Below are 27,570 nucleotides of genomic sequence, written 5' to 3'. Positions count from 1 at the left end.
TTATGATTCAGTGTGAGACATACAAGAATAGAAGTATAAGACATAGAAGTAATACCCAGAAAGGACTACTGAATTCTACATTGTGCATGTGTGTCAGGAAAGGGTATCAAAGACTTCATAGAGTAGCTGACGACGAAAATTTAAAAGCTGTGCAGAAGTTTTCTAGATGGAAAGGGGAAGAGGGGCATACTGAGAAAAGAGAAGGGCAAGGTCAGCTGCACGAGACATGAAGCAATGTTAGAGGAACTTTAAGGAGTTTGACACTGCTGCTCATATAACATGTAAAAGGTGGGTGGGAGACAATGAGATCACCAGGGCCACCGCACCACACAGCTATCTTCAAAGACAGTGAGTTTTTTTCTTAAGGTTTATATCTAAATCTAAAGAGAGGTCAATTGGGCATAGTGCATATATACTGAAGACTTTAGAAAGCAGGTATTATTTTTAAAAAATCAAAGAAGGGAATGAGTTTATTAGTGATGATTTTACATAAGAACTGATGATAGTAAAACTAAAATTCTGACAATATTGTTGGAAATGATCCTGGAAAGAATGAACAGAAACAAAGGATCTCAAGAAACCTGCTCAGGGCCTTTTTAATTAGCTCAGATTTAAAGACATATAAAAAAAACCCAAACAAATAAAACAAAATTCAGCACTGGCATTCAAAGACTGTTGACCCTGGAAGGAACCTGAAATATTACTAGTTCAGCTTTTTCATTGGGTAGGTTGGAACACTGAGTCCCAGAGAAGGAAAAATGACACAGTATATTAATAAGAGAATTCAGATTCAGTACTTTTTATTATAGGGAGCCACTATCCTCTTGCAGAAGAGCAGTTCAGGACCCCCGCATATGACTCTAGACCAGGTATGTTAGAGTCTTCTGGAAAGTTTAAAATACTTTGGTTTTCCAAGATTCCATCCCACTAAATATTAACTCAATGGTCTCAGGTGAACTCAAGATTTTCCATTTTTAAAATGTTTTCAAGTAATTTCTTATTTGAAAACTACTGGCCTAAATGAGCAATAGGACTGTGAGGAGAGTGGAGATGGTTATTGATCAAGGCAAATAATTCTCCCAGAACAAAAGGAAAACTTTAAATGATGCCCACATTTTTGAGAAACTAGAACTTTGATCATATTTTAATCACTAATTAATATGTTTTAGTCTATTACATGCTTGGGAAGAAGGTGGAATATAGAGAGAATGATTTTATTCTTTACAGGTTTTTGTTTTTACGAAGATATTCTATTGGAGAATTACTACAGTTTTTCTATGAGACAACAGAGTTTCCTCGTGTCAGCATATCACAATGTTCAACATGTTCCCTGGCTTGTCACTTGAGAGTGTGCAGTAGAACTAGCAGTAGAAGATATCAAGGCAGCAGCTTTTTCAGCAATGCAAGCGTTAGCATTAGAAGTGTAAGAATTTGTATACTGTGCAAAGGAATTTTATGTCTATTGTGTTATCAAAATGCTCAACTACTAGGTACTACATGTTCTATGTCTATTCTGATAAAACTATAAAAATTGGCATGACCAAACAATAAAACCTTTATTAAAAAATAGCCACCAAACACCTTCAGCTCAGACGGACGTGATTCGAGACCTTCCACTGTGAACTGAATCTAAATAGACACTCTCAAACTTGAGAGAGAAAATACCCGGCTCAGAATGCCCGGGCCAAATCAGTCAACGACCTATGGTCATTAAAATAAAGTTTCTACTCATACAACTTCTAAGAGTTCTCGTCATTCCCAAGACACTGCTTTCCCACATGCCCTTAAAAAACATTCCAGGCAACTTTTACTCCGAAGGAGTACTCCAGGTAATTTACTGATGTCAATGGAGATTCACATTTAAGAAGGAGGAAAATATTAATACTGAGTGCCTCTCTCAATACTTCAAGTAAAATATCAGCAAGAAATGTAGGGGGAACTTGTTCATTCACTTTGGATCTTCCTCATAGATGCTAGATTGCAAGATCCAGTGGAGTCGACCCTTAAAATTCACAGACATTGAGGATAGGTCCGATTATTTTCAAATTACCCCAAGGTTCCAAGACATCACACCTTTGTAATTTGCCGAGCCATGAAACTGAACCAACACGCTGGGAGGCTGAGCCAGCCTTTAGATTGCTGACCTCTCACATCCATAAACCAACTCCTCTGCTCCTATGGATTCTTCTATCACGAATGCAGTGTTGTTCTCTACCTGTTGTCACTGATGTAGGAAAACCTATGATGTGAAGAAAACTGTTTATTTTTTAAAAATTGACATTAACCAAGAGGTAAATCTTATTGCAAGTTGGAAAGTTGTGTTACACTTTGCACAGGACAATGGAAGCTTGATTCAGAATAAGGACAGTATTTGGAAGAAAGACTATACAGACCTCTCCATATTTTTGAACTGGGAATTTCTTGAATTGGAGGGTTCATGAAGATCTCAGGATGCATATCTTGTGAATGTCAAGAGTCTACTATAATTAGTTCTCATGAGTGGTTTCTTCCTCATCTAATCAGAGAACATAATTTTCATCTTAAAAAATCTACTACACTATAGCAATTTATTAACATTTATTAAGTGCCTTTGGGAAAAGTAACTTAGTGCCCAACCATAATTTAACTTAAAATCACGTTAGCTTCTTATAATGAGCTTATATGATTTTCATATTAAGGTAGGGTGACTTAAATATTTTTGAAAGAACAATTCATTACACTTCTGTTTGATCATTTCAAATGCTATGCTTCCAAATTCAGTGTTATTAAAATAATCACAATTAGCACAAACTAAGATCTGCTTAGAAAAACTAGCCATTTAATATAACCATCCCAAGCAATTCTATTTTGAATATTCATTTCTTAATTAGTTTTCTGGGAAAATTGCCAAAAAGATTTAAGGAGTGATGAAACCATTCTGATGGTGACTTTTAAAGAGTCGTCTACAAATGTCATCTGGAACAGGAGATTTCTAGCACTAAATGAAATGCTTCAGGGTTCTAGGTCCTTGTAAGTAGCTGAGACATTCAACAGGAGATTTGCTTTCATACCAAAACTACAACTTTAAATAGCATGAAGGAAACTATTCTTGGGCCAAGATAAGAACTAAATATCGAAAGCAGAATTTTACGCAGCAGCACAGTTTTACTATTCTGTCAGTAAGATGGTATCCTAGAATACCTTTTAGGTTCAAGATAGGATTAAATAATCATAGGCATTTAAAGTTACTCTTTCCTCAATGTGAGACTAAAGGGACAGAGATAAAGCAAAATGGACAAGATTACATGATGACAGAAAAGAACAGAAGGATAAAGGGAGAAAGAGTATAGTAGAAAAGGTGAAGGTAGCAGAGACGTTTCAAGAAAACCAAGTAGAAATGTAGAATGCAGGACGATAGAAAGATATGAATAGAATCCACAGAGAAACACAACGAATCTTAAATGCAAGTGGATTTCAAAATAATTTCACTTTTTGTCTTTAATCATGTACTGACACTGTTCTTCACTTTGTCATTCAATTTAGCTTGTACAACACCTCCAAACATCTTAAGATAAAATTCACAGCCTAAGTCTTAAATCCTATGGAGAGCTCCCTTAACAATATTAATGTTCTATTTCTTTCTTCCTCTCACTTTAGTTAGGGTAGAGAAGTCAAGGGAATATATACTTAAAATCCTAATGGATTACAGAAAGAAGCAAGTGCTTGAGTAGCTAAGAAAAGATAAAATTTGACCTCCTGAAAAGTAGTCTTCTTCCACTTTTAATATATGGGAACGTAGTATTATATATGTCATATACATGTACTTACACAAATGGAGACACAGCAATCTGAGAAGCAAAAGTACATTTATTAATTCTCTCTTTTCTATTTAACATCATGTTAAAGTAAGATTTTTTTCCCATTCATTATTGATCACTTAAGTATTGCAGATCCTGAGTTACCAGGGAATGATAAAGAAAGAGGGGGATTAAAAATCACCAATGTGGCAATCCAACATTGCATGTATGAAAATGCTCATCCTCATGGACGCTGCTTGATAGGGCTGACAAGCTCCATCTCTTAAAAACTCTCCCTTTCCTTGACCTTCCTTGATAAATTAAATGCTAATTTGATTCTTCTTCCTCTAAAAAAGGTGGATATTAACTGAGCACTTTGTAAATTACCTTTTTCAGAAATCCCTTCCACTATCATAAATTCATCTATCACTACTGGATTCTTTCACAAATATTTGTCTCTAGCCCTGATCTCTCGTCAAGCTCTTTCTAATTTTCTAAAAGCTTCCTATTTCAACTTACTTTTCTTGCCATCACCTCAAACTCAACATGTCTAATGCTCAATTCATCATGCCTACTTAAATAATTTTTAAAGATTATCTTTACTCCAGATTCCTCACAACTCCCTTCCCCAAAATCATCCTCCAAATGCACCACTGTTAGCTAGATCTTCACAAAACACTGCTGTGATCATATCACTTTCTTATCATAAATCTTTAATAGTCCCTGCTACCTAAACCATAAAATACAAACTCATTAGCTTGGCATTTCAGGCTCTGTACAGTCAGAGATGTGTATTTCTAGCCCTCCAACCCATTCATTATCCCTTTAGTATGACCCTTCTATGCTATTCAAAACAAACTGCTTACCCTTGCCTAACCAGAACTCATAATTTCTTATGTCTACATCTTTGATGACATCTTTTGAAAAATTCTCCATCAAAAATGTCCTTTGCTTTCTCTATCAAATTTCTTTAATTCCAATATAGATGCTACCTCTTGACAAAGCCTTCCCTGATCACTTGAGCCTAAATTAATCATTTCATTTTTTAAATGCTTATCGTATTTCGTGACTTTCCTATAGTACATCCACGATGGACTGATATTTGTGTACAAGTCTTACTATCTTCTCAACTAAATCATAAGTCCCTGAGGATATTACACATGATACTCAATTTACACTGAATGAATGAAGCGTCCCCCTCCAACCTCTTTCCACTCTCCACTCAGCACTATCTCCTCTTCCTTCATTGTTTCAGCAAGTATTTATTGAGGTCCCTTTGCACCAGGCTTTGTGTTAGGCACTGGAGACGAGCAGGACATTCATGGTCCCTGCTGTCACAGAGCTCACAGTCTAACAGGAAAGAGAAACACTGAAATATAAGTTTATGTGTGGCGAGTGTGAAGTACACGTGTGGGGGCCTATAGCAGGGGGAGATACTCTAGTAGTACCTACAACACTCACTGTTCCTTTCTTATAAATCAGGCACGCTTCATGTCATAGTGAATAGTGAAAATAATGGCCAAATAAAAGCAATCATATTGTAGAATATTTATGATAGTCTTGGATTAAATATCAATTTCCTGGAGCTGATCATAATGGAAATTACTTATTAACTCACTACAAGTGCGAGGATTCATAATAGTTACTTTATATAGTATTCTTTTTAGTCTTCACAACAATTTTGCAAAGTGAGTATCTTTATGTCTATTTTAGAGATGAGGAAACAGGCTCCAAGAGACCAAGTTACTCTATCCAATGTCTTACTAATTAAGGGCAAAGGTAGGCTTCAACCCAAAATGTGTTCTTTCTCCTATATGCTATGAGGAGATCAGACGCAAGTTTTCCACACAAGTGCACTTAGCAATGATGGATGAGACATCCTGGACCGTCCTCCACAGGGTGTCAGCCTTGAGCAGCTGGCCACAGGTGGCAACATCATAGTGTTTTAAGAAAGATTATATTCTATAACATTCTTATGAAACTGCGTATTTTATGCTGCCGTTTAAGAAATGTTCCTTACTGGAATGGGAAAGTCAGAGCCATATAATGCATACTCTGTCCTTGTTAATAGTTTTGAAATTAAACTTTTTTAAAATTTATGATATAAAAACAATACTTAATCCTTATTCTTTTGATACACAGAGAGTACAAATAGCAAAAAATACCTTTTAAAACTTCCAAGTTTTCTGTATCACAGTAGATTGCTCTACTCAAAACCATATCGCGATTTTTTAAATTATGTTGCTTTCAATATTTGGAACAAAATGTGTTTTAGCATCTCTCTAATTCTTATATACTGGAAATCAGAAATTAATATTGAAAAGGAAATACTCAATTTCATTCTTTACTACTGTATAAATGGACTTTCATATTTTCCTAAAACATATTTATCAATGACCGATTCTTTAGCCCAGAGTTAGTGTTTTCCCCTGGAATAAATATTTCATTGCTTATACATTTTTATATTTTACTCTTGATTTTTTCCCTAGAATAGGAAATTTTAGAAATCCTGGTTAGTTTACTGCAGAATTTCTTGTTTTGTTAGCTGATGCTAATTTTAACATTTTGGAGTGAAGAAGTAGAAAAAGGTAGAAATTTGTTAAATTGTACTATAGCACAACATATTTTAATGTAGATTATTAAAGTAAATACATGGGTAAAATAATTCTTTGTGTAGCTTAGATTTTTTTCTAAAAGCAATGTGTAAAATGAATTCAAGGCATGAAACAAAACAAAGCTTTCTTAGATGTTACACAAAATGATCCTTGCACAATGGTTTCCCTACATAAGAGATTTGATACTTTGATTTCAAAGCATTATTTTTGGCTATGGTATATTAATAAAGTGCTTTATAACTGAAAACAAACAAACAAACAAACATAATCCTTAACTTATAAGCTAATATCCAACAAGATACAGCTATCCTGAAAAATTAAGATGCCTATCACTTCGTTAAAAAAAAAAAAACCTGAATATTTAACCAGAGAATATTATATTTTGTCCATGAGTTATTAATGGATGGACATATGTCATTATTTTGAAGATGTTTTTATTTTAAAGATGTTGAGTGATTTCCTCAAACTTACATAACTAGTTTGTGGCAGAGTCAGAATAAGACCCCTAGGTTTAATTCATTTTGGCTTCTTACTATTCTATTCTTAGAACTATTTAACACAGAATTATACAAAAAAAAATTTTTAATTTTAATTATCTGTTGGAAAAGAGAACCTTATATTAGATATTAACCTACAACGAAGGAAGTGCTTACAATGCTACATACTAATATTCATCTAAGATAGCAAAGCAATGGCATTTACCTTAAATTTACGTCTCTGCTCTGCACAGCTGTTGAAGAACCACAAGTCTGTCTCATGGCTGTAAATGTAACAAGAACAATAATGCGACCAATTTTCATACCTAAACTAAATTAAGTAGATTTGTCATAGGCTAGAAAATTGATAATGTATTTTTCAAAAAACAATTTACTTATAGACTATGGAAGTGTGCATGTGTGCATATTTGTATATGTGTGTGTGTGTGTGAATTTACTCTTTTTTAATCTTGAAATTAGTTTCATGAAATTGAAAGCATTACATATTCTCTTTGGCTAACTTTCCTCATTATGGACCACTATAAGTATATCGTGTCTAGGAAGTGCTGGGAGTAGATACAGATAAGTGAAACAAGTTAAGATGAGGCCCTCTTCAGTTGTTATTATTAGGGTATGTTTTTCTGGGATACACAGTAAGAATGTAAAGAAGAAACATCTGGTAATGCTTAGGTTAATATCAGCTCCCATTTGCATCACAATCTTTATATATTATTCATCAATATGTCATTAATCAATGTACCTACTGATTGGACCTATTCAATTGGTGTTTCATGTAATGAATAGGATATGTAAACATGTTTTAAATACATATATTCAGATATCTATACATGCAAGTGAAATCACAACTACAATCAGTACTCAAGCTTGTCAGATGTGATGTTTTTCTTTCCATTCTGCATAAGATATGCTAATATCTATGCCATCTGTAGCAAAAAAACCTGAAAAAATGTAAATGAAAAAGTAACAGTAGATAAATACTAGTCTGCTAGAAATAGACTGTCTACTATGTCACCCTTCAAATCTGCCCACCGCTTTTCAACATTTAAAAGAAATTCAGTTGAGTCTAACAAGCAACCAAATATTGTTCTTGTGACTTGAGCCATCAAAACAGATTTTTTAAAAATCTGTACTTTCAAACTTGATAAAATAGTTCTCCATCAAAACTCTATTTTAAAATGAAAAACACCTAATATCTCTTTTGGTCCTCTAAAAATATGTTATGCCTAATAAAGTATAAACCCCTATTATCTATTATTAACACCAAATACCTTGCCTTGCAAGTGCAGATTTTGAAACATTTCCAATTATCTTGTTCTAATTCTCAAAGATAATATACGCCAACTCTGTTGTGAATGATTGTTTAAACTCTAAGTTAAGTAGAAAAACAACCAGACTGTGAAAGAATCATAAAAGTTTTTAAGTGTTAATTTCATATTAAGTGGTTAAAAAGTTTAACAAAAATATTCTACTCTTCTTTAACATAAGTGGCAAATAGTGCAACTCACGTTAAATAGTATTTGCAGATGCAAAGATCTAATATCCCCCTTTGACAACTTATGTAAGCTAGTGTAAAATGCTATTAGGTTTTTATTAGATTTTTAATACAATCCCAGCATGTTTCCAGTTGCTAAGCTTATCAAGTACTATGAAATACAAAAACGTAGACTCACATATTAATTGCAGTATAGATTTTGGTGAACAAATAAGTCTTCATTCATTATTTCTAAATTCTCATTCATAAAAACTGCTTTTCATTCCTACGACATTTTGGCATGAGATCTTATTAAAATGACAAAATAATAAAATGCTACAGTTTTAAATTCGGTACAATGGAGATATATTCATATTAATATGAATCACAAATCAGAAAATATAAGTGACACAGTGAAAGTCTTGCTAGTCATGGTTAGCAACTGAAATTGTTAAAAAGTCTTTATAATACTTTTAATCCCCTTTTCATAATAAAATAATAAAATTGAGGACTTCTGCTCAAAACTTTATTTATACAACATTTGGTACATGAGCAACAATTTCTTATTTTAGAGTCATTAATATTCCCACATTATATATGTGTGTGTTTTCCAAGAAAAATTATGTGTATTTTGGTTACACAAAGTATCAAACTTTGCCTTACAACACAACAAAAAAAGAAAGCAGAAAAACTGAAGCCCAGCAGTTCTTTGCAGAGACACCCTGGTAACCAGCAATAAAGAAACTTCTACTGGACTTAGCTTTGGGGAGGAGGGGACAACTACTTTGTCTATTTTGTCAAGAGACATGATAAAATAGGACTGGGACAATATGTAGTGTTTTTCAGATATTCGAAACAACAAACTCTTTCCTACCTTTGGTTTATGCTGACAGCATCTAAACCAACAAGAAAGGAAAATTCCCAGTCTGAAGCCATAGTGAGAATCAACATTTCATGTGCCATCTTCTGTGACTTCTATGTAAATTTGTCTCTGTCATGTAAATGTATGGTAGAGGCTCTCAGGGAATCAGATAACTGGATGGAAATACTCCAATTACTGTTATTACTTGGGGAGGGAGATGATGGTGAGGAAAGGGTGTCACTACACAATTACTGATTAGTTAAAACAAAAGAATGTGAAATCTATTTTAAAAGAGAAAAAATTAAAATGAATCTTAAACTCAGGCTGATTCAGTGTGATTTTCATTCGCAATCATGGCAGACATCTGTACTTTAGACTGTTGAAACCCATTCCCTGTCCCCACGTCTCCCTCCTTCCCATCCACTCCCCACAAATGGGTTTGTTCCCAAGAAAATAAATTCTCATCTCAAAGTTGTCTCAGGACCATGAATCTAACCTAGTTTTTAGGTAACAAGTAGTTTCTGGACTGTGTAGCTCAGTAGCCTAGAATTACACAAACTAAGCTTCAGTAGGCCGTCAGGTAAGAAGACTTAGTCACTAACACCTGGGAGGACACCTGAAAATGAAAACAGACAGCTAGGCCATAAAAAAAAAAGTTTCAAGATTTTTTGTTAAAATAAAGCAACAAGAAAGGCGTTTACTTTAAAAAAAAAAAAATAAGCTTGCCTTATTAGAATGTATATAACACATGATTGAAAAAAATAGTATTGGGTATCCTGTAACAGAGCTGATAAACATTTTGAAAGATGTTTTATGCAACTCCAGATTCTACCTTCCAAACATTTTCAAAATACACCCTTAAAATATTTCTTCACCACCAATGTCCTATATATTTTGGTTAAGACTACACAAAACAATGGTTATATTATGTAACAAGAAGTTACTTTAAAAGACATACATACTATCAGTTTCACAGGACAAACATAGTGAGCAAGGACAACAAACTCCAGAATGTGTTTTTATAACTGTAGCAACAGCAATAACTCCTTGGCAAACTCAAACAGTATTTTTGGCAACCTTGGAGGTTTTCTGCATTTGTCACTTGGATACAACTGCGGAAGGGTTGTCTAAGACGGCTTTGTTTCCTTCCATACCATTTTACTATGACTTCACTTTCAGGGAAGAAATTCCACATTTTAACCTGTTTGTGAATAAAATTCCATTAAAATCCTACAAGGGAGAGTTATACAAAACTTTTTATGCCTGTGTATACCAAATGTAGTTCCTACAAAATTTTTGCAATAAGTGACCTCGTAAAATTTGAAATCTCTGCTAATAGAAAACAATTTTATTTTCTATTTTGAGAAGATAAAATGAGTTCCCTTTTTGAATTAAAATTACCTACATATGCAAATGTAATAATTTTCTGTATGTGTACAACTGGGTCTGCATATCTGTTATCACTAAGAACATCTTTTAAAATAAGACCAAGGACAGGAGTGCTTTACTAACCTGCAGTGGTCTCTGTTTATCGCCACTCTTAGGAGATTTCAATCCACTTGTTTGCTGCTGTAAGAGAAGTTGTCTTGCTGCTTGGAGAGCCTAGAAGTAGAAAGGAAGCAATATCTAAATATTTTGTTGAAAGGTAAATTGATTATCAGTTATTCCTTAGTTAATAGTAACAGGCTTTAATATATCAGAACCCCTCCCCCCATCCTCCTTTCTAGAGAGAATCATTAAATGTTCTCTTTCTTCTAATGTGAAAAAAACTCACATAACATACACATAGAACTTAAAATCACAGAGGTGCATGTAATCCTGCAGCGAATAAAGTTAATTTGTATAAAGTGCTTAAAGAGGCAAAAATCATAAAATGCATCAATAACCTCATTTCCACAAGGAACTTGTCTTTGAGTGTTCAACTAAAATGCCCACTCCCTTCTAAATTATCACTCAATTTGCATTTTCATATTACAATTTTGAGGCAAAAGCGGTAGACTTCAAGTGTTACCGGAAGCTGTAATTAAATTTGACAAGTCAACATCAGATTATCTTGAAAGTGAATTAATAAGGATTTTCACTAAAGATAAAAAACACTTTTTTTGGTACTTACAATTCAAGGGGAAACCTCTCCTTTGACAAAATAAAGTGCAGTTTTAATGCCAAATAAAATTGAGTGGTTTTCATTTGCATTCTTAGCAAAATCAGAGAACAAAGAAATTACCACTCAACCAATCAGGTTTGTTTCTATGTGTGACAGAATACCAATCAAAATAGAAGATGTTTTCATTTATTTTTATGTTTTCTTTCCTACACGGGAAAATAAAACTTAACATAAGAAATTAATATAAGCATTCCATTTACCAGAAGAGGGACAGTTTGGCGAGTGCACGATATAAACTTATCACATAAAACTAGTGCCATAAAAAAATACATATTGAGATGATTTAAAGGTAGCAGTATAAACTAATTAAAAATAAAACTTTTTCACAGCCTCTACTCACAAACTCGTTTTTTCTCTCAAGAACTGAGTTCAATGAACAGTAATGATGAAATTTTTCAACCTATAAAACTAAAATAAATTATTCCCCTACTTTGTTATTCACTGTTTTAGAATACAAGGCAAATCTTTCATGATGAGAAAAATGTCTCAGATCAATATTCTTCTATAATAATTAAGATTCTAAACTGATAAAAAGTACAATTTTGATTGGAATCAATGATCTGGTTTTTAAGAGAGTTTCTAGTATCCATGACAACAGTTGCTTTGACAAGATGTGCATATGGCATTACACTGCCAGCTGGTGTGAACAATGTTTGAACTACTGCATTGAGATGCTGAGCAAACAGAAAAAGTTGCCACGTCTTAACCCTCAGGGAAGGCAGTCATCCCCTGATCAATTATGAAAAGACAGAGAGAGGGCTGCTACAGTCTGGCTCCAAGCAAGTTTTCTGAGAAGGCAGGCAGACATAGAAACCAAAGTAAACAAACTGAATGCACCAGCACCTTCTCCTAACAACACTGATTTATCTTCCCATAGCAGGAGCTGGCACAGTTTGTGAAGCACACTTTTCACATTTGGAGACACACTCACAACAATATTCTTTTTGTTTTTTACATTTTTCAAGCAACTACAAGTCAACCTGAATGTTTCTTCGGATGGCACATTCCAGTGAATTCAGACAATTTCATTATAAAGTTCAGTTTGAAAAAAAGACCAAATTAAAAAATTCCATAAATACTTTATTATCACAAAACTCCGTTTGAAAAATTTCAGTTGATATCTTAACTAATATAGCTTTCTCTTTTTAACTGCAACTTATAAAATAACTACAGGTGATATTTTTCAAATGGAAATTACTATAGTATGACTTAGGCTGTGTCTACGTGAAACTCTCAAAATAAAAAACTTGGTCAATCATTTTCCCCTTTGCCAAAATCCACACAGTTTGCCTAATTTTTTTCATATAATTGCTTTTTCCTTTTGAGTTCATTAGTTTATCATTTATATATACAGCCATATTTAGTTTATACGTAATTCTGTAGTCACTTCTTATTCTTAAAGGACTCTAATGAACACAGTTCGGCATCTCAGAATCATGAATGACTAGGACTAAAAGCAATCTCAGAAATCATCCAGTCTGACCCCTCATTTTTGCAAAAGAGAAAAATGAGGCCTAGAGTACTCAAGTGCTTTGTTCAAGGTCTCCCGGCTTCCAGGCCAGAAAGCATTCCAGCGTGCCATACTGTCTGTGTTCCATCAAAGGAACCGTTAGTTGGCAATGAGTAAAACTACAGGAAAGGAGAACATATGGCACTGTAATGAATTATTTTTTTACCTGTAAAGAGAGTACATCCATTTATCAGAACTTAAAAGGGAAACTATAATATAATACTTTTATGTTTGAATTTGTAAGCGTTAGAATAGAACAACTATCAAGAATATGTATCGTTTTTATGGCTAAGTGTTCCCATCACCTTTGACCTGGATTTCATCACATACTCTACCAATACCTGATGGAGCTCTAAACTCTTGTAACACCGATCATTTGACTGGTTATTACTAATAAACCGAAGAAGTCTAGAGCTGGACAAAAGCTTAGAAATTGTTTAGCCTAGCTTTCACACTTTGTAGACAAGTAACTGAAGAACCAATACGACTGCAACTTGATTAAAGTCACAAAGCAAGTGGCAGAGTCTAGTCAAATGCTCAGGCTCTGACTCTCAAGCCTAAAACCCTAGCTCTCTTTCACCACCCTGCATTATATTCATTCAAGTCAACTCAAACAAGTAACTCAATGGAATACATAACACCCAATGGCTACAGAGAGACACTAGCAAATTAGATATATTAGAACCACAGCTCATGAAAATATCACTAGACAAAAGCATGCAAACACACTGTTTTTAAAGAATTAAGAATAACAATGGAATACCACCAGATAGCTGGCTAAAACACGTTTTTACTTTCAAAGTATCTTGTTTTTCACGCGTATTTACAATTATCTTTAAAACAGTTGAGGATCATCTTTCAATACAAACTCTTATGAAAAAGAGCTACTTGCCTGTTTTAACATTCTTTTAGTATCAGTAGAGATTACTATAGTAAACATAAGAGGTGGGAAAAGAAAAAACAATTCCAAGAGATCAGGAATGATTTAAAACTCATAAGCAGAAATCTTTGGCAGTTTTCATTCTAACTGCAGGCATCACATGACATTTTTATTTCCAGTATTCTGGATTACATTTTAGGGCTGAATTTCAATAAACAATTGCTCAGAGACATTTAGTTCATCTTTGCAATTTATTATTGTAGCTACTCAAAAGATGAAAGATTATAAGACAAAATACTTCCATCAATATAAAGGTGTTAGGTGTTGAAATACATAAAATATTAATTTGAAAAGCACTTGTCCACTTCAATTGGTAAATAGAAAAGATAAATTCCTGGGTCATTCATAAAGTTCTGTGAGCCATTTCAGCATTTATATGATCACTGTCTGCAAAAAAATTAATTTAGAACAAAAGGCAAAGGATGCTTACAAAATTTCCTTTAATAATGACTGAGTCTGATTCAAATGAACAATAAGAAAGAGGTCTCTAAGGCAGCCAAACCATATCTAGTTTCCAAAAACACATTTGTTTTGAATTAAGGGTGCACTTTACTTAATGAAGTTATCTAATTTTAGTAAAGCTAAAGAAAATTAAGATAGGACATTTTAAAAATTGGAATCAGATTAAATTGAAATGTTTTGAAAAGATGAATAAAAATCTTTATACTAGATTAAAGATTTGCTTTTCGTTAGGCTGCAGAGGTGTGGGAATGGACATATTTTCCAGAATTTAGTGCGTTTTGCTCTCAAATATTTATTGAAAAACTCATTCCTAATAGTTACTGTGTAATTTCAAATAAACTAAAATTTTGTAAGAAAAACAAAGTTCAAGCATATCACCCTTCTACAGTAGTAATAACTTTATGCTAGTTATGAACCTCGTGGACAAAGTGCAATTCTAATGAGTAACTGGTCATTAAGAGAATTAAGAGTGAAAAAGCTTTGTACCCTGTCAGATCAATGCTTTTTTCCTTCCTGAAGAGTACTGAAAACTTTCACCAGAAGTAAAACTGTTTGAGAATAGCTTAGAAATTCCCAGTGAAACAAAAAATGTTGAGTACTCTAAGGTTTATAAATAACTTTTTTTCCCCAAAGTAAATATATGTATATTTTGGGAAAAAACAGACATCATTCATATCTCTCCCCATAAAAATAGGAATGCTTAACCTATCAGCCTGTTGCATTTGAGACATTAAAATGAAAAATGACATCTACGCCCATTAATATCTTCAATGCATAAACAGCACAGCATGACACATTCTTGAGAGCTGAAGGCTACAAAATCTCTCTGAAACGTAAATAACAAAGCACTCAGAAGCATATTTGATGTTGATATTCATCTCTGAGAAAAACACTGCTGCCTAGGCTTCTTATGAAAATAGATGCAGCCCAAATGGATCTCCTGTAATTGGTTTCAGATAGCGAGGTCAGAAGAAATATGATACAAGAAACGATTATGTGGAACAGGCGAAACAAGAATGTTTACACAGGCACTCCCTAGTTAGACTGACAAGGGGTGTATACTTTGCAGATAACCAGAACCAAAAAAAAATTTGCCAGCAGGACATCCAGAATTTTGCTCCTCATATTCACATTTTTTAACCTTTAACATATGATGTCTTTAACATGTTACTTTGAATACTGAACATAAAATAAGTTTTCAAACAGAATTTCATCTTCTAATTATCTTCACAAGTGTGGTTGATAAGAAGTATTATTTGGATCTTTCCACAAAGGGTATGAATTCCTATTCTGTTTAGCCTTTCCTCACATTATGTTCCCACTAAAGAGACTATACTGATAAATGTAATCTGAAGTCTCATAATGCTATTTAATAGAAGAAAATTAATCATCTAATTGTCATAACCTATTTTCAAACAGCAATCTATCAGAGTGAAATTATGCATCTGTAGCTATTGACCTTTCATTTTATCATGCCTGATACATAATTATACTAAGTTTGCTGGAAAAAAAGCTAATTACTCGAAAATATTTTTTAAAATAATTGTTATTTTTGTTTTACAGTACATTTTACATAAAGTTAAAGAATAAATGTGCGGATATATTGTGTTCACATTGCGGACTGCTATGGAGGCCAAATTGAGAAGCTAAGATCATTTATTTTATGGTACTACAGTAAGAGTGTAAATTAATTATAAAGCATCCTATTTAGCAATCAGATTTCAGGCTGTTTTGACTTAGCATTCATGAAGTAGATCCAAAGGAGAGATAATCAAGGTATGAAATAGATCCTTATGTCATGCTCAGAAGTTCTAAAAAAGTCCTCAAGGTTCAGGTCCAAATCCAGTACTTAGTATATTCCAGTAAAGCTCCAAACTCCCAGATGAGCTCAGAAACCCCTCCACAGAATGAGCCTGTGAGTTAATGGTAACTAACAGTAAGACAGGTTTCGTTTTTTCAGGTCTAGAATTATATACTGAGTTTAATGGGATGAACACACTCTCTTCCTCAGAGCTGGTATTCCACAGGCTGCAGGAAATATTACTAAGTAGCCTCGTATTCATACCTCTACTTTCTTCATTATTCTGTTGCTAATGATAACGAATTGCTAAGGGAACACATAAAGAACATTAATACAATCTACAGCAATACTAAATACAACCCTTGTTCACATATTAAGGAATTCTGTCCAACTTAAAAATTCCCAAGTCTGAAAGGTAAAGATGAATTGGAAATAATTTTATTAAAATTAACAGTTTTACAACTCTTTTTCATGGTACATGTTCTAGGAACTATAATGGTTTATATGCATTCTCTTGGTTATTTCTCTTTCTGCTATAACATATTTTATTATTTTTCTCAAACATACTTTGGATTTACTTTTTATTTCTCACATACCTCAGGATTTTTTTTTTTCATTATGAGGCTCATATCATCTTTTGTTTGGATATGGATTAAAGCATCATTACTGACATATTGTTATAATTTCAACTGGCATATTAGATATTAACTGAAAATACACGCTACTAAATTATAGTATAATATCTGAAAGTAAACTATTATCTGAATCTTGTATTCTGGATTTCCTCTGCAATTTAAAAGTAAGATTGCAAAAGAGGTAGCATTTGGGAAAATATTTGTAACATCGTGATTAAATTTTTTTTCTAAGTGTGTCCTATGTACCAAGCAAAGAACTAAGCACCACACACTTGTGGAGGTAGGGGGGTGATATGACATTGTTTTTACCTTCAAAAGGCTTGCTGTCTAATAGTTGCCAGCTTAGTGTCAAAAGGCCATAAAAAATGTTTTAAAAACATTTCAGGAGTTCCTAAGTAGAAGAAATTATTTTCAGTTGGAGAGTTCAGATAAACTTTTATGGGGATATAATATTTGGGCTGAACTAACATGAGAAATAGTTCATCTTGTGGAGAAGACAGAACACAGCCACTCCAAGTAGAAGCAAAGTAAATGTGGGGTCATACACAGAGAAAACAAAATAACTGACCTGGGTGGAGCACGTGCTTGGTTTAGGAGGTAGCGATGTATCCTGGGAAGGCTGGTTGGAGAAAATTAACGAACTAAACAATAATTGGCCAAGAGTCTTGATATTATTTAGCAAGGAAGGGCAAATTTTGCTAAATCTGGAAATGATGGGATAAGCCTGGCCCAGAACAATATTGAGATCATGTTGTGAAGGACGGATGAGAAATGATGAAGAGAGTAAGGAAAGCTACGAGGTAGCAACACCCCTTAAAGGGACGTGCAAGTGTCCAAATAAGAAACAATAAAAATAATAAGAATCACTTTAGTCGAAAATAAGAATCACAAAAGGTACTGTCAAAGTAGAACTGGCAGGACTTAGTAACTGGATGTGGGGAAAAGCCTAAGAAGGAGTAAATGATGACTTCAAACTTTTAAGTCAAGGGTAACTGGGAGAACAGCTGTGCCACTATTGGAAAGGGGGAAATCAGTTTATAAAACAGAGGCTTTGGAGAGAAGATGATGCTGTTTCCCTGCCAGCAGGACAATCAAGAGAAGATTTCTTTAGCAGATACTAATAACGTAGAGCTCTAGGTTGAGAATGACCAGGCTGAAAACAGATTCCTAAATGGAAGAGATTCGAGGGTAATATTAGATTGCTGGTAAGAAGAATGAAGACAGAGGAAGAGTTAGGCCCTAAACTTGGGGGAAATCTACATTTTGTTGAGGGAAGATGAGGAGATAGTTAAAAAGATAAGACAATGAATGGTGAGGAGAGTATAGGAATAGAAATAAAAAGACTTCTGGGGTGCCAGCCCCGTGGCCAAGTGGTTGAGTTTGCCCACTCCACTTCGGCAGCCCAGCGTTTTGCATGTTTGGATCCTGGGCACAAACCTAGCTCTGCTCCTCAGGCCATGCTGAGGCAGCGTCCCACACAGCACAACCAGAAGGACCTACAACTAGAATATACAACTATGTACTGAGGGGCTTTGGGGAGAAGGAAAAAAAAGGCTTCTGAAAATGTAGAACATAGAATTACCGTACGACCCAGTAATTCCACTTCTATGTATATGTATACCCAAGAGAAATGAAAGCATATGTCCACACAAACAGTTGTACCTAACAGCTTTATTCATAACAGCCAAAAGGTGGAAACAACCCACCTGTCCATCAACTGATGAATGGATAAGCAAAATGTGTTCCACCCATACAATGGAATGTTATTCAGTCATAAAACTGAATGAAGTATTGATACATTCCACACATGAATGGATCTTGAAAACATTATGCTAAGTGAAAGAACTCAGTCACAAAGACCACATATTGAATGATTCATTTATATGAAATGCCTAGAATAGGCAAATTCATAGAAACAAAAAGTAGATTAGTGTTTGCCAGGGGCTGGAGAGAGGGGCGAATGGGAAGTGACTGCTAATGAGTATGGGCGGTGAAAATATTCTGAAATTAGACAGTGGTGATGCTTGCACAACTTTGTGAATATACCAAAAACCTCTGAATTGTGCATTTTAAAAGGACAGATATTATGGTATGTAAATTATATCTCATTAAAGCTGCTATATATTTAAATAAAATAATGATGTCAATTATATCTCAATAAAGTAGGAAAAAAAGAAAATAGTAAGAATAAAAAGAGAATTGTGAAAAGAGAAGACAGATAATGCTCTCAAACACCAAAAACTCAAAGAGGATAAGGATTAACAAAAGTTCCTGTTGATCTGACAATTTGCATGTGACCTATCAGTTCTCATAGAATACCGAAGCAGAAGGTAGATTGCAGGGAACCACTGAGGAATAAGTGGCGGGGGGGAACCGTGGCCACGAGTGTGAACAATCCTTTTGATAAGTTCTGTGAAGATCCAAATAAAAGAGAACTGTAGTTTGTGAGGTTTTGTTTGTTTTAAATAAAGAGAACTTGATAATGAGCTAATAAGGTGAAACTGAAGCTATAATAGAGATAAGAGAATTGAGAAAGTCACTGGAGGGGACTGAAAGGAACCAGGAGCAGGAGTAGGTGATAGCCTCGTGCAGAGAAGAAACACATTAACCTCCCAGACAGCTGAAGAGAAGGGAGGAGAGGTAATTTTGCCATGCAGAGGTAGGAAGAGAAAAGAGTTCATGCTGGATGGCCTCAATTAACTCAGAAAATAAGGCAGCGTGGCTGTCTATTCAGAATGAGAGACAAATTGGAATTGCTGGAGAAACAAAAGTTAGGAAGTTTTCCTACCACTGTTCTGAGAAATACAGCTGGTAAAGTAAAAACTGATATTTAAAATGTTGTTAGAGTATGAAATGTGTTTCCATATACATTGATGACATATAAATATATGGATGTCTTCTGGACTGTTGCTTCCAGAACTAAATAAAGAACTGCCTACTTTTCCACTGTTCTAATTTGGTATCATCACTACTCAATCAGTCTTTTTAAACTTTTAACCTGGCCAAGGGGCCTGGCACCTTCAATAACATTAAGTATAAGAGAATGAGTCACTTATAATATATGCTGTGTTACTGTGCATTCTGAGGACTGGTTATCTTTAGTTTTTAAGAGACAGCAAAATAAAAAAAATCTATACTGCTGCTACTATTAGGATAGCTGACTATTCAAAAGGGAATAAACTAACAGAGAAAGTATGATGTAATGGTATTGACGAGATTTCAGAAGACATCCTTTTGCCTTTCTTAGTTGATGAACCTGGACTACGTAATCACACTGAGCCTTGATTTTCTTGTCTGTTAACTGCAGTTAATAACATCTACCTTTGCCTATAGGTGATTTGTGAAATCAGTGAAGATGATGTATTTGAAAGTATTTAAAAAGCTAACGTGTAAAGTAGTATTCCTTCCAGTGAAGACTTTTGAAATTACATAATTCCTTCAGTGGATGTCAGTTCTTCCATGTATAAGTACTGGTCAATTGAGACTGACTCCTGGTTTTTAGCTCTACAGTGACTTTGCTAAGTAGTACATGCATTTTAACTGAGTCAGGCACACTGTAATTCCTCAAAGTTTACCTCAATCTTTATTTAGTTCTTTGTAATCTACTGAAGTAGGAAAATGTCCCATTGGATAGGAAGACTATCTTAAGAGCTTCAAGTTCTATCATATTTTGCAAAGTTGTATTTTCTTCTCCTCTGAGACTGAGTGAAGAGTTTATAACTTTATGAATGTACTAGTGAGCCACAGCCCTGTCCCCTCCCAGGTCCACATCACCACATCTGTGGGAATACACAAGACACCGAGGCTGTAGGATCACCTGCTCTCAAGGATCTTTTAGTATAGCAGGAAAGATAACAAATATTCAATATAACCACAGTGCAATGCAGAAACGTGCTGCGTACCGTTAAAAAGAAATACAAAAGATGGTTACGGGGGTTCAGCAAAAACAAAAAGGAAGAAAGGGAGAATTATTGCTTATTAAGTGCTGATGATATGCCAGCTATAATTCTAAATCTTCACACATGCCATCTCATTTCATCCTCAAATCACCCTCCTTTATCATGGATGTGTAAACAGAAGCTCAGAGTAGTTAGGTTATGAGTCCAAACTGTTTCAGGATCCTTAAAGGGGCAGGAGAGATCTGAACAAGTATCTGGCTGACTTTGAAGCTCATGCCCTCTCCACAGGGGTAGTGAGGAAGACGACACCATTGAAGAGACTTTTATACAGTAAAAGACATAAGTAAAAAACTGCTTGGGGCACAAAGAGAACAAAATAAATTCTGAGTCACTAACAACACTGCTAGCTATGCCACCTAGAACAACATAAAGAATTCCGAGACCCTATTCAAATTGTTTTTCTTTTTCCTTATTTTTCATGAGGAAAATTAGACACATAAGGCTATATACTACAGGGAATTCACTATCCTTAAAAAACAGTGTCTTTGAAATTATTAAGCACTTGATTCAGGATGTTGGTTCAGACAAGAAACTGGTACTAAACATGAAAAAATTTTAATAGTCATCTTCTATCACAACCAAACACAAAACCATATCATCTGCTAACAAGCATTAAATAAAATGTACTATGTTCTGATGGATTTAGAAGTAAGGTTGCCAGATGAAATAGAGGATGCTCAGCTAAATTTGGATTTATTTGTACTTTTACTTGCTAAATCTGGCAATCTTAGTTAGAAAAGCATTTCTGAATACGTTGCCAAGATACTGGGATTTTTTATACTGAGTTTTTTATTGAAAGGTAAATACTATTCATCTCATCAGTGGAAATGTTTTTCAGTCCTAATGAATAATGAAGTCATCTTACCCATATTTTACAGGTTAGTTAGGGGAGTGACTCGGGCGCTTGGGCTGCTTTCCTGAGAAGGAATGCTCATGTGCCTGCAGATGCATAGCAAAAGGATGAGGTGGACCCCTCCAAAGGAAACGTAAGCGCACATGTTTTTAAAAAAGCCAGACCAAGAAAGGCAGAGGAAAAGTTTCTTTAGAGTTCATATTCTAGCCTCCTGCAATTGAGACACAGATAAGAAAAATGGAAAACTTTGGTTCTCTATTCACCCTTCCTTCATCAAGGATGAGGATCAGTGGCCAGGAACCCTGAGGCAAAGATTATGACCCTGGCTGGCACCAAGGGGAGGAAATGCTACAGCAGATCTAAAGGAAAGAGCCTTGAGGCAAAGCGCCTCTGTATACTAACCCAGAAGCTAACTAGGCCAGTCCCGGAGGAGGCAGGAGAGGGTGAGAGCAAAACCGTTTGAGAAGAAAGGGGCCTTGATTAGTTCAGGTGCAGACACAGTGAGTCCAGAACCTCTAAGGAAAGCCCCTAAAGCTAAAATTAGAGTGTTCTTAGAAACAAAATGACAGAGTTGCCAAAAAGGCCTCAGAAATTCCACGTTCTAATCCCAGCACTATTCCGAGTTTCTGTATGACCTCATCCCTATCAATGATGGACTCTGAATAAATTCCTTCTTCTCCAACAGTTTACAACTGACAAGTCTTACAGGGCGATCTACAGAGCGAAACATAAAACTCACTGAAGAGACAAAATGCTAGTCATTGACAACCAATTGCTGAGGAAGCATTGAAATTATTTTAAAAAAATAGCTATTGAACGAATGAAAGAAGAAATACATTTATAGTAAGATCATATTAGAATTTTGTATTTTTAGGCTGTTATTCACAGTTTAAATTATGAAGTACCTATATGCCTGTGTAATACATTTTGCAGCTAATCCCCAAAGGTGAGATTTTAGAGATCTGGGGCAAACTCACCTTAGAGAGGAAGCCAGTGTATTTCCATTTGGTGTTCCAGCTATTCCTGAGTTTAGGTTAGCTTATGTTCATTATCTTCAGCATATCAAGTGGTAAAGTGTAGTCATTAACATCATAATGTGCATGTGTTCTTTTGAAGAAAATAAAATGTAAACTATGGTGATAATAATAATCACCTCAGTACATCAATAATATACATCTATGTAATTTTTAGGGGGCCTCCTGGCTTTTTGCCCTAAAAATCTCAAGTGTCCTGAGTTTTTAAAATTTAACACCATCAAAGAGGTTAAAATACACTTCTCATCTCAAAATCATTTCTTATATTTAATTACCTGTAATATGACTCTCATAGAAAATGTGCATAAATAAAAAATTTATAAATCCACTTAGAAAACAGTGCCCCTCAGTAGAAATCAACAGTTTAAGAACCAAAAGATAGGAGGGCTCAGAAAGGCTTCTTGCTCGTAGGAAGAGGCTTGATAAGAAACAAAGGTCCTAAAGGTGACTGTCCCCCTACTGTTTTGCTTTCCCTGTAGCTCAGTTCCATTACCACAATGAGACTCAACACTAGGAAGACTGGGAGGAAAAAAATAGTTTCTTCTTTCCTCACCAGTTTTTCCAAAAAACTTGGGTCAGCGGCCCACCTGTTGAAGATACAGAAACAGGGAAGCAAGTCTCCACATCCTGCATTAGCCGAAGCAGTATTTCTATTCAAAAACCTAACTCGTCTGATAATCTTCTTTGTTAGGTGAATACATTCAATTACCCTTAATATCTCATACTGTAAGCTACTTAGGGGCTGGAGATGTTCCTAAATAATCTTTATGTCCCAAGAATGCACAGCACAGTAGCTTGCACCTAGTCATTCAAAAGAAATTTAATTGCAAAGCATATTTCTTTAGACGTTTCTAGACTTGTAAAACACATGGAGAGCTTAGCTGGTTCCAGATATTTGAGATGTAATTTGTATACTAAGGGAAGAAACTGAGCATTCTCTCCAGGAATAGGCACAGTTCCCCGCACATGCTAGGTCCCCTTCAGACCTTGACAGTGATGACTCTGGAGGATTGATCAGTGGTCTTCCATAACACTGAAATTAGCATAAATAAGACTTCTTTCTCTTTATCAACTTATATTAAAATTTTTATCCATTACTTTTTCACAGTATTTCCAGAATTCTTTCTTTCTTTCATTATTGTTTTTCAAAGTCACAGTTCCCAAAATTACTATTGATTATCAGGCAAGCTGTATCTCACTTGCTTCAGTTAGAGTCCTTCCATTATTTCAGGCAGATTGTCTAAGTATAAAAAGAAATCATTCTGTAATCTGCCTTTTAAGCATAGGTCTAGAAAAAGAATCTACAACATGTGAGTATTTTTTTAAGAATTTGCTTACATAAAAATGCAAGTATTTTTCATGCTTTTCCATCTTAACTACAAAATTAGAATTCTATTAAAATCTTTGTAAAATTTACTAATCTCCACATGCACTTAAATAAGTACCTTATGTTAAAGATAACTTATTTAGGCAAAGACAATACATTTGCCTCGAATTAAAAAAAAATCATATTCACCAAAGCATACCATTATTTCCAATTCTTAGAAAACTCATTTTCATTGAATGTAATTCTCTTCTGATAGATATTTACACTTTTCCAACTTTAGTAATTTTACGTAACGTTGGAATGAACTTCCTCATAATTAGGTTTTGCAATTATTTCTCAAAAGTTGAATTTTTGGGTCAAATCATATTAGATATTAAATTTTGGCACACATTATCATAATGCTTCCCCAGAATGGCTTTATCCATTTGCACTTCCCCCACAGTGTATGAGAATGCTTTTGGTAGTCTCACTTAAAACTAGTGAGTTGGATGGGCCATTGTAGCAGATATTTCAGTCATTCACTTATTTAACAAATACTTATTAAATGCTTACTCCTTATTAAATACTAGAGGTGAAAATGTGGACAAGACAGGTAATATGCCTGTCCTCATAGTTTGTAATTTAATCACTCACAAGGACACAGTTACTTGATGTGTTGCTTTTAGTCCTTTTGTTTTTTCACCGTGTTATATACTACAAGACATACATCACTAAACTTCATTGGTCAAGCTCTGCCTTTAAAACTAATTATCCACAATACAGTACGTGAAAATAGTGTGAGGAAGAACTCTTCATTAAAAAATATAAAAATTCCACATGGATGAACTCCATGTGGCTCGTGATTAAGAAGGAGGGTTATATTTTGAATTATGAAAAAGTAATGTCATTGCATCCAGAAGCAATTTTTCTATAAGGTGAGAGACAAAACTTTTAAAAAGCAAATAAGTCACAGGACTGATAAGGACACTTCCTTACCTTATCTTGTGACAGAGAGTGTGCTAAAGTTTCTTTCAAAAGTGGCTTCTGTTTTTTAATATATAAAGCTTCTGCCCAAAGGAGTAAGCTGTTTAACCAGACATTTTTAAGAAAAATGCGCTCCAATTTAATGTTTCTCCTCTTTAAAGTAATCATTTTGGCTTGTTATCAGAAAGGATATGAAAGAATGCTTATAGAAAGATGGATAGTTAAGCTGGAAATTAAAACTTTATTTCTGAGGGTCACGCTGGGAAGATGCTTTGTAATCTTGGAGAAATCCCAATTGGCCTTTGCTTAAAATGGCACTCTTCTCCCAATGTCTCAAAAGATATTAAACCTCTCATAGAAGGGGGATTTTGTTGCCCCCTACAAAGGCTTCTCATGATTGCAGAATGATCTATTCAAGAACTGCACACTTTCTCATGGAAGACACATTTTGGCACTCTCTTGTAATTATCTTCATTTACATAACTGGCACCTAACAGACCACTCAGCAGAGTGGAACAATAAGCTGCGCTTGCTCTGATCATCTTTATATTGAAGTTAAGCCATTACAATGAATCCTGAGACATGCTATCGTGAAGTCCCTTGGCATTTCTACTGCTATTACTTGTCTGTTGTTATAGGAGAATGTTCACTGCCAGAATCCTCTGGCAGAAACTCAATTTCTGAGTCCAATACTAATTCATTACAAAGTCTGTAACAGCTGGGACACTGCTATACACAAATGAGGCATTCTGAAATTTGAGGACAAATCCAAAATACACACTCAGGACCTTCCTGTGATTCTAGAGCCATAGAAATAGCTCTAAAAACGGGGGAGCCTGTCAACATCTCACCCTGCCAACACCAAATTAGACCCTTGCGATTTGAGCCTCTATGGTCGTGCTACCTCCCCGCTCTTCTTTTATTAAGAACTGTTTTAAAGGTCTCAGCTATGTCACATTTAATGTGTCTTGGAAACACGGGATGAGACATGTAACGTAGGGGATAACATAAAGAACACCTTGAGTGCACCTAGCCACAGGGCAGTCGCCATTCTGTGAAATGAAAAGGGACTCCAAAGATGAGTTAGATAATAGGCACAAAGGAAGAGCCATGGGTAGACATAGCCGCACAGTGACAAGTAGAAAGGGTGACAGTGATTGAAAACAGTGACAAAGAGTAGCAGGATATCTTTAATTTCTTTCACTTCTATGGCTATTTACTTTAAGAATGATATTAAGTAACTAACGAAGGGATAAATTCCACCAAAATTTTTAATTCCTTACAATTTAACAGACTCTTTGGGTTAAATATGTCACTTCTATTATATGCAACTCTTAAAAACTACCTTTATTACGCCTGCGGTATCTGCATAATATTTCACTGTCAAGTGCTGTTTCTGCTAAGTTAGTCAATCAATCCCTATTTGAGAAAAAACATAAAAAGTGTTTCATATACAAGAAAAATAAGAACATTTAACTTTCATAAATTTCACTGAATATTAATGAATACCAGTTAATTCACAAATATTGTGTGAAGTAGTATTAACCCTTTGCTTAAAAATCAAAGTGATTATATTTCAAAATACATATTTAAATTTATTTTGTAATTTTATATATACTGGTATGAAAAGAGAAAAATAATATGTATAGGCATATGAATATAATAGAGGTTCTTTCCATAGGTTACCTGGAGATGTTTTTAAAATCAAGTTAAAATGATAGAATTTATACCCAGGTGTGGCCACAGTGCCACAAATATTTTCATGTTAGAAATAAATCCCAGCAATTTGAGCCTCTATTTTGCTTAAAATAGGGAATAGTTTGCTATATGCTCTTTGTTCATGATCTCTAAGAATGGGTAATTTAACACTGAACGTTCCCAATGAACATTTAAGCAAGAAAACTCTATTACATCAGCTTTTAAACATTAGGACTTTTTAGCTGAAATTTACCTTTAAGAAGAAATGGTTTACTCAGCAGATTTTGTTTAAACAGGACTTCAGAAAGAATGCGAAAAATACTGAAAAACGAACGAATTTTGAGGAGTCTTCTATGCAAAAACTTTGTTATGAAAACTGCAAATCATGCCGAATTCTCCTTTCACTGACACCTACTGTAATGGTCCCCCACTCAGATGGTCTTCAGAATCACACAAGAGGCTATTTTATAGAGACATATTCTTGGGCTGCACTCCTAAAGACTCTGATTTAACTAGTGAGACTAAGAAGGTTAGTTTTTTAAAAGCTCACCAAGTGATTCTGATGATTAGCCAACCTGAGAACTACTGTTCTACGAGGTAAAATTTGGATACCCTTAGTAATTGTAGTCTTCTTTATTACTATGACTACTATTATTATTCATGACAATATCACAATGCCTTACACAATGCATGGGAAGTGAGAAGATGTCCCCCAACCATTCATTGGTTCCATTTCTACTATATTTTACTCACTACTAACACTACTATGGCAGAATCAAACAATTTAAAGTTAAATAAAAAGACCTTGAAAATATTTCATTAAATACCTTCATATTGTACTGTGGAAGTAGGCCTAGAGAGGTTAAGTAATTTACCAAGGTCACAGATTTTTTAATAGTATTAAGTTGATCCCAAGAATTCGACTTTTTCTTTTATTTTTCTCACCACACCACTAATTTTAAAGGTATAGACATAAAAATAAAATTAAGACTTTAAATAATCC

General features: G+C 34.6%; 1 protein-coding gene across 24 annotated transcripts in view; it reads right to left on the bottom strand.

The window, feature by feature from the left end:
• The window catches only part of FOXP2 (forkhead box P2), a 522,105-nt gene that overhangs the window by 133,379 nt on the left and 361,156 nt on the right, over positions 1 to 27,570 (bottom strand). For 21 of the 24 annotated variants that reach the window (XR_011503015.1, XM_070516813.1, XM_070506227.1 and 18 more), the window contains one exon: positions 10,734 to 10,823. Coding sequence is in view for 20 of the 24 variants with exons in the window: in XM_070516813.1 (XP_070372914.1) it covers positions 10,734 to 10,823 (90 nt within the window). In the remaining 4 variants the exon portion in view is untranslated. Of the gene's footprint in view, positions 1 to 7,093; positions 7,152 to 10,733; positions 10,824 to 27,570 lie in introns of all 24 variants that reach the window. The other 3 variants (XM_070509128.1, XM_070508568.1, XM_070509612.1) reach the window with 1 other exon arrangement.

This window comes from Equus asinus, chromosome 1 (assembly GCF_041296235.1).
Source record: "Equus asinus isolate D_3611 breed Donkey chromosome 1, EquAss-T2T_v2, whole genome shotgun sequence".
Lineage (NCBI taxonomy): Eukaryota > Metazoa > Chordata > Mammalia > Perissodactyla > Equidae > Equus > Equus asinus.
Note: the sequence above shows the minus strand (reverse complement) of the source record. Positions and strands in the feature narration are given on the sequence as shown.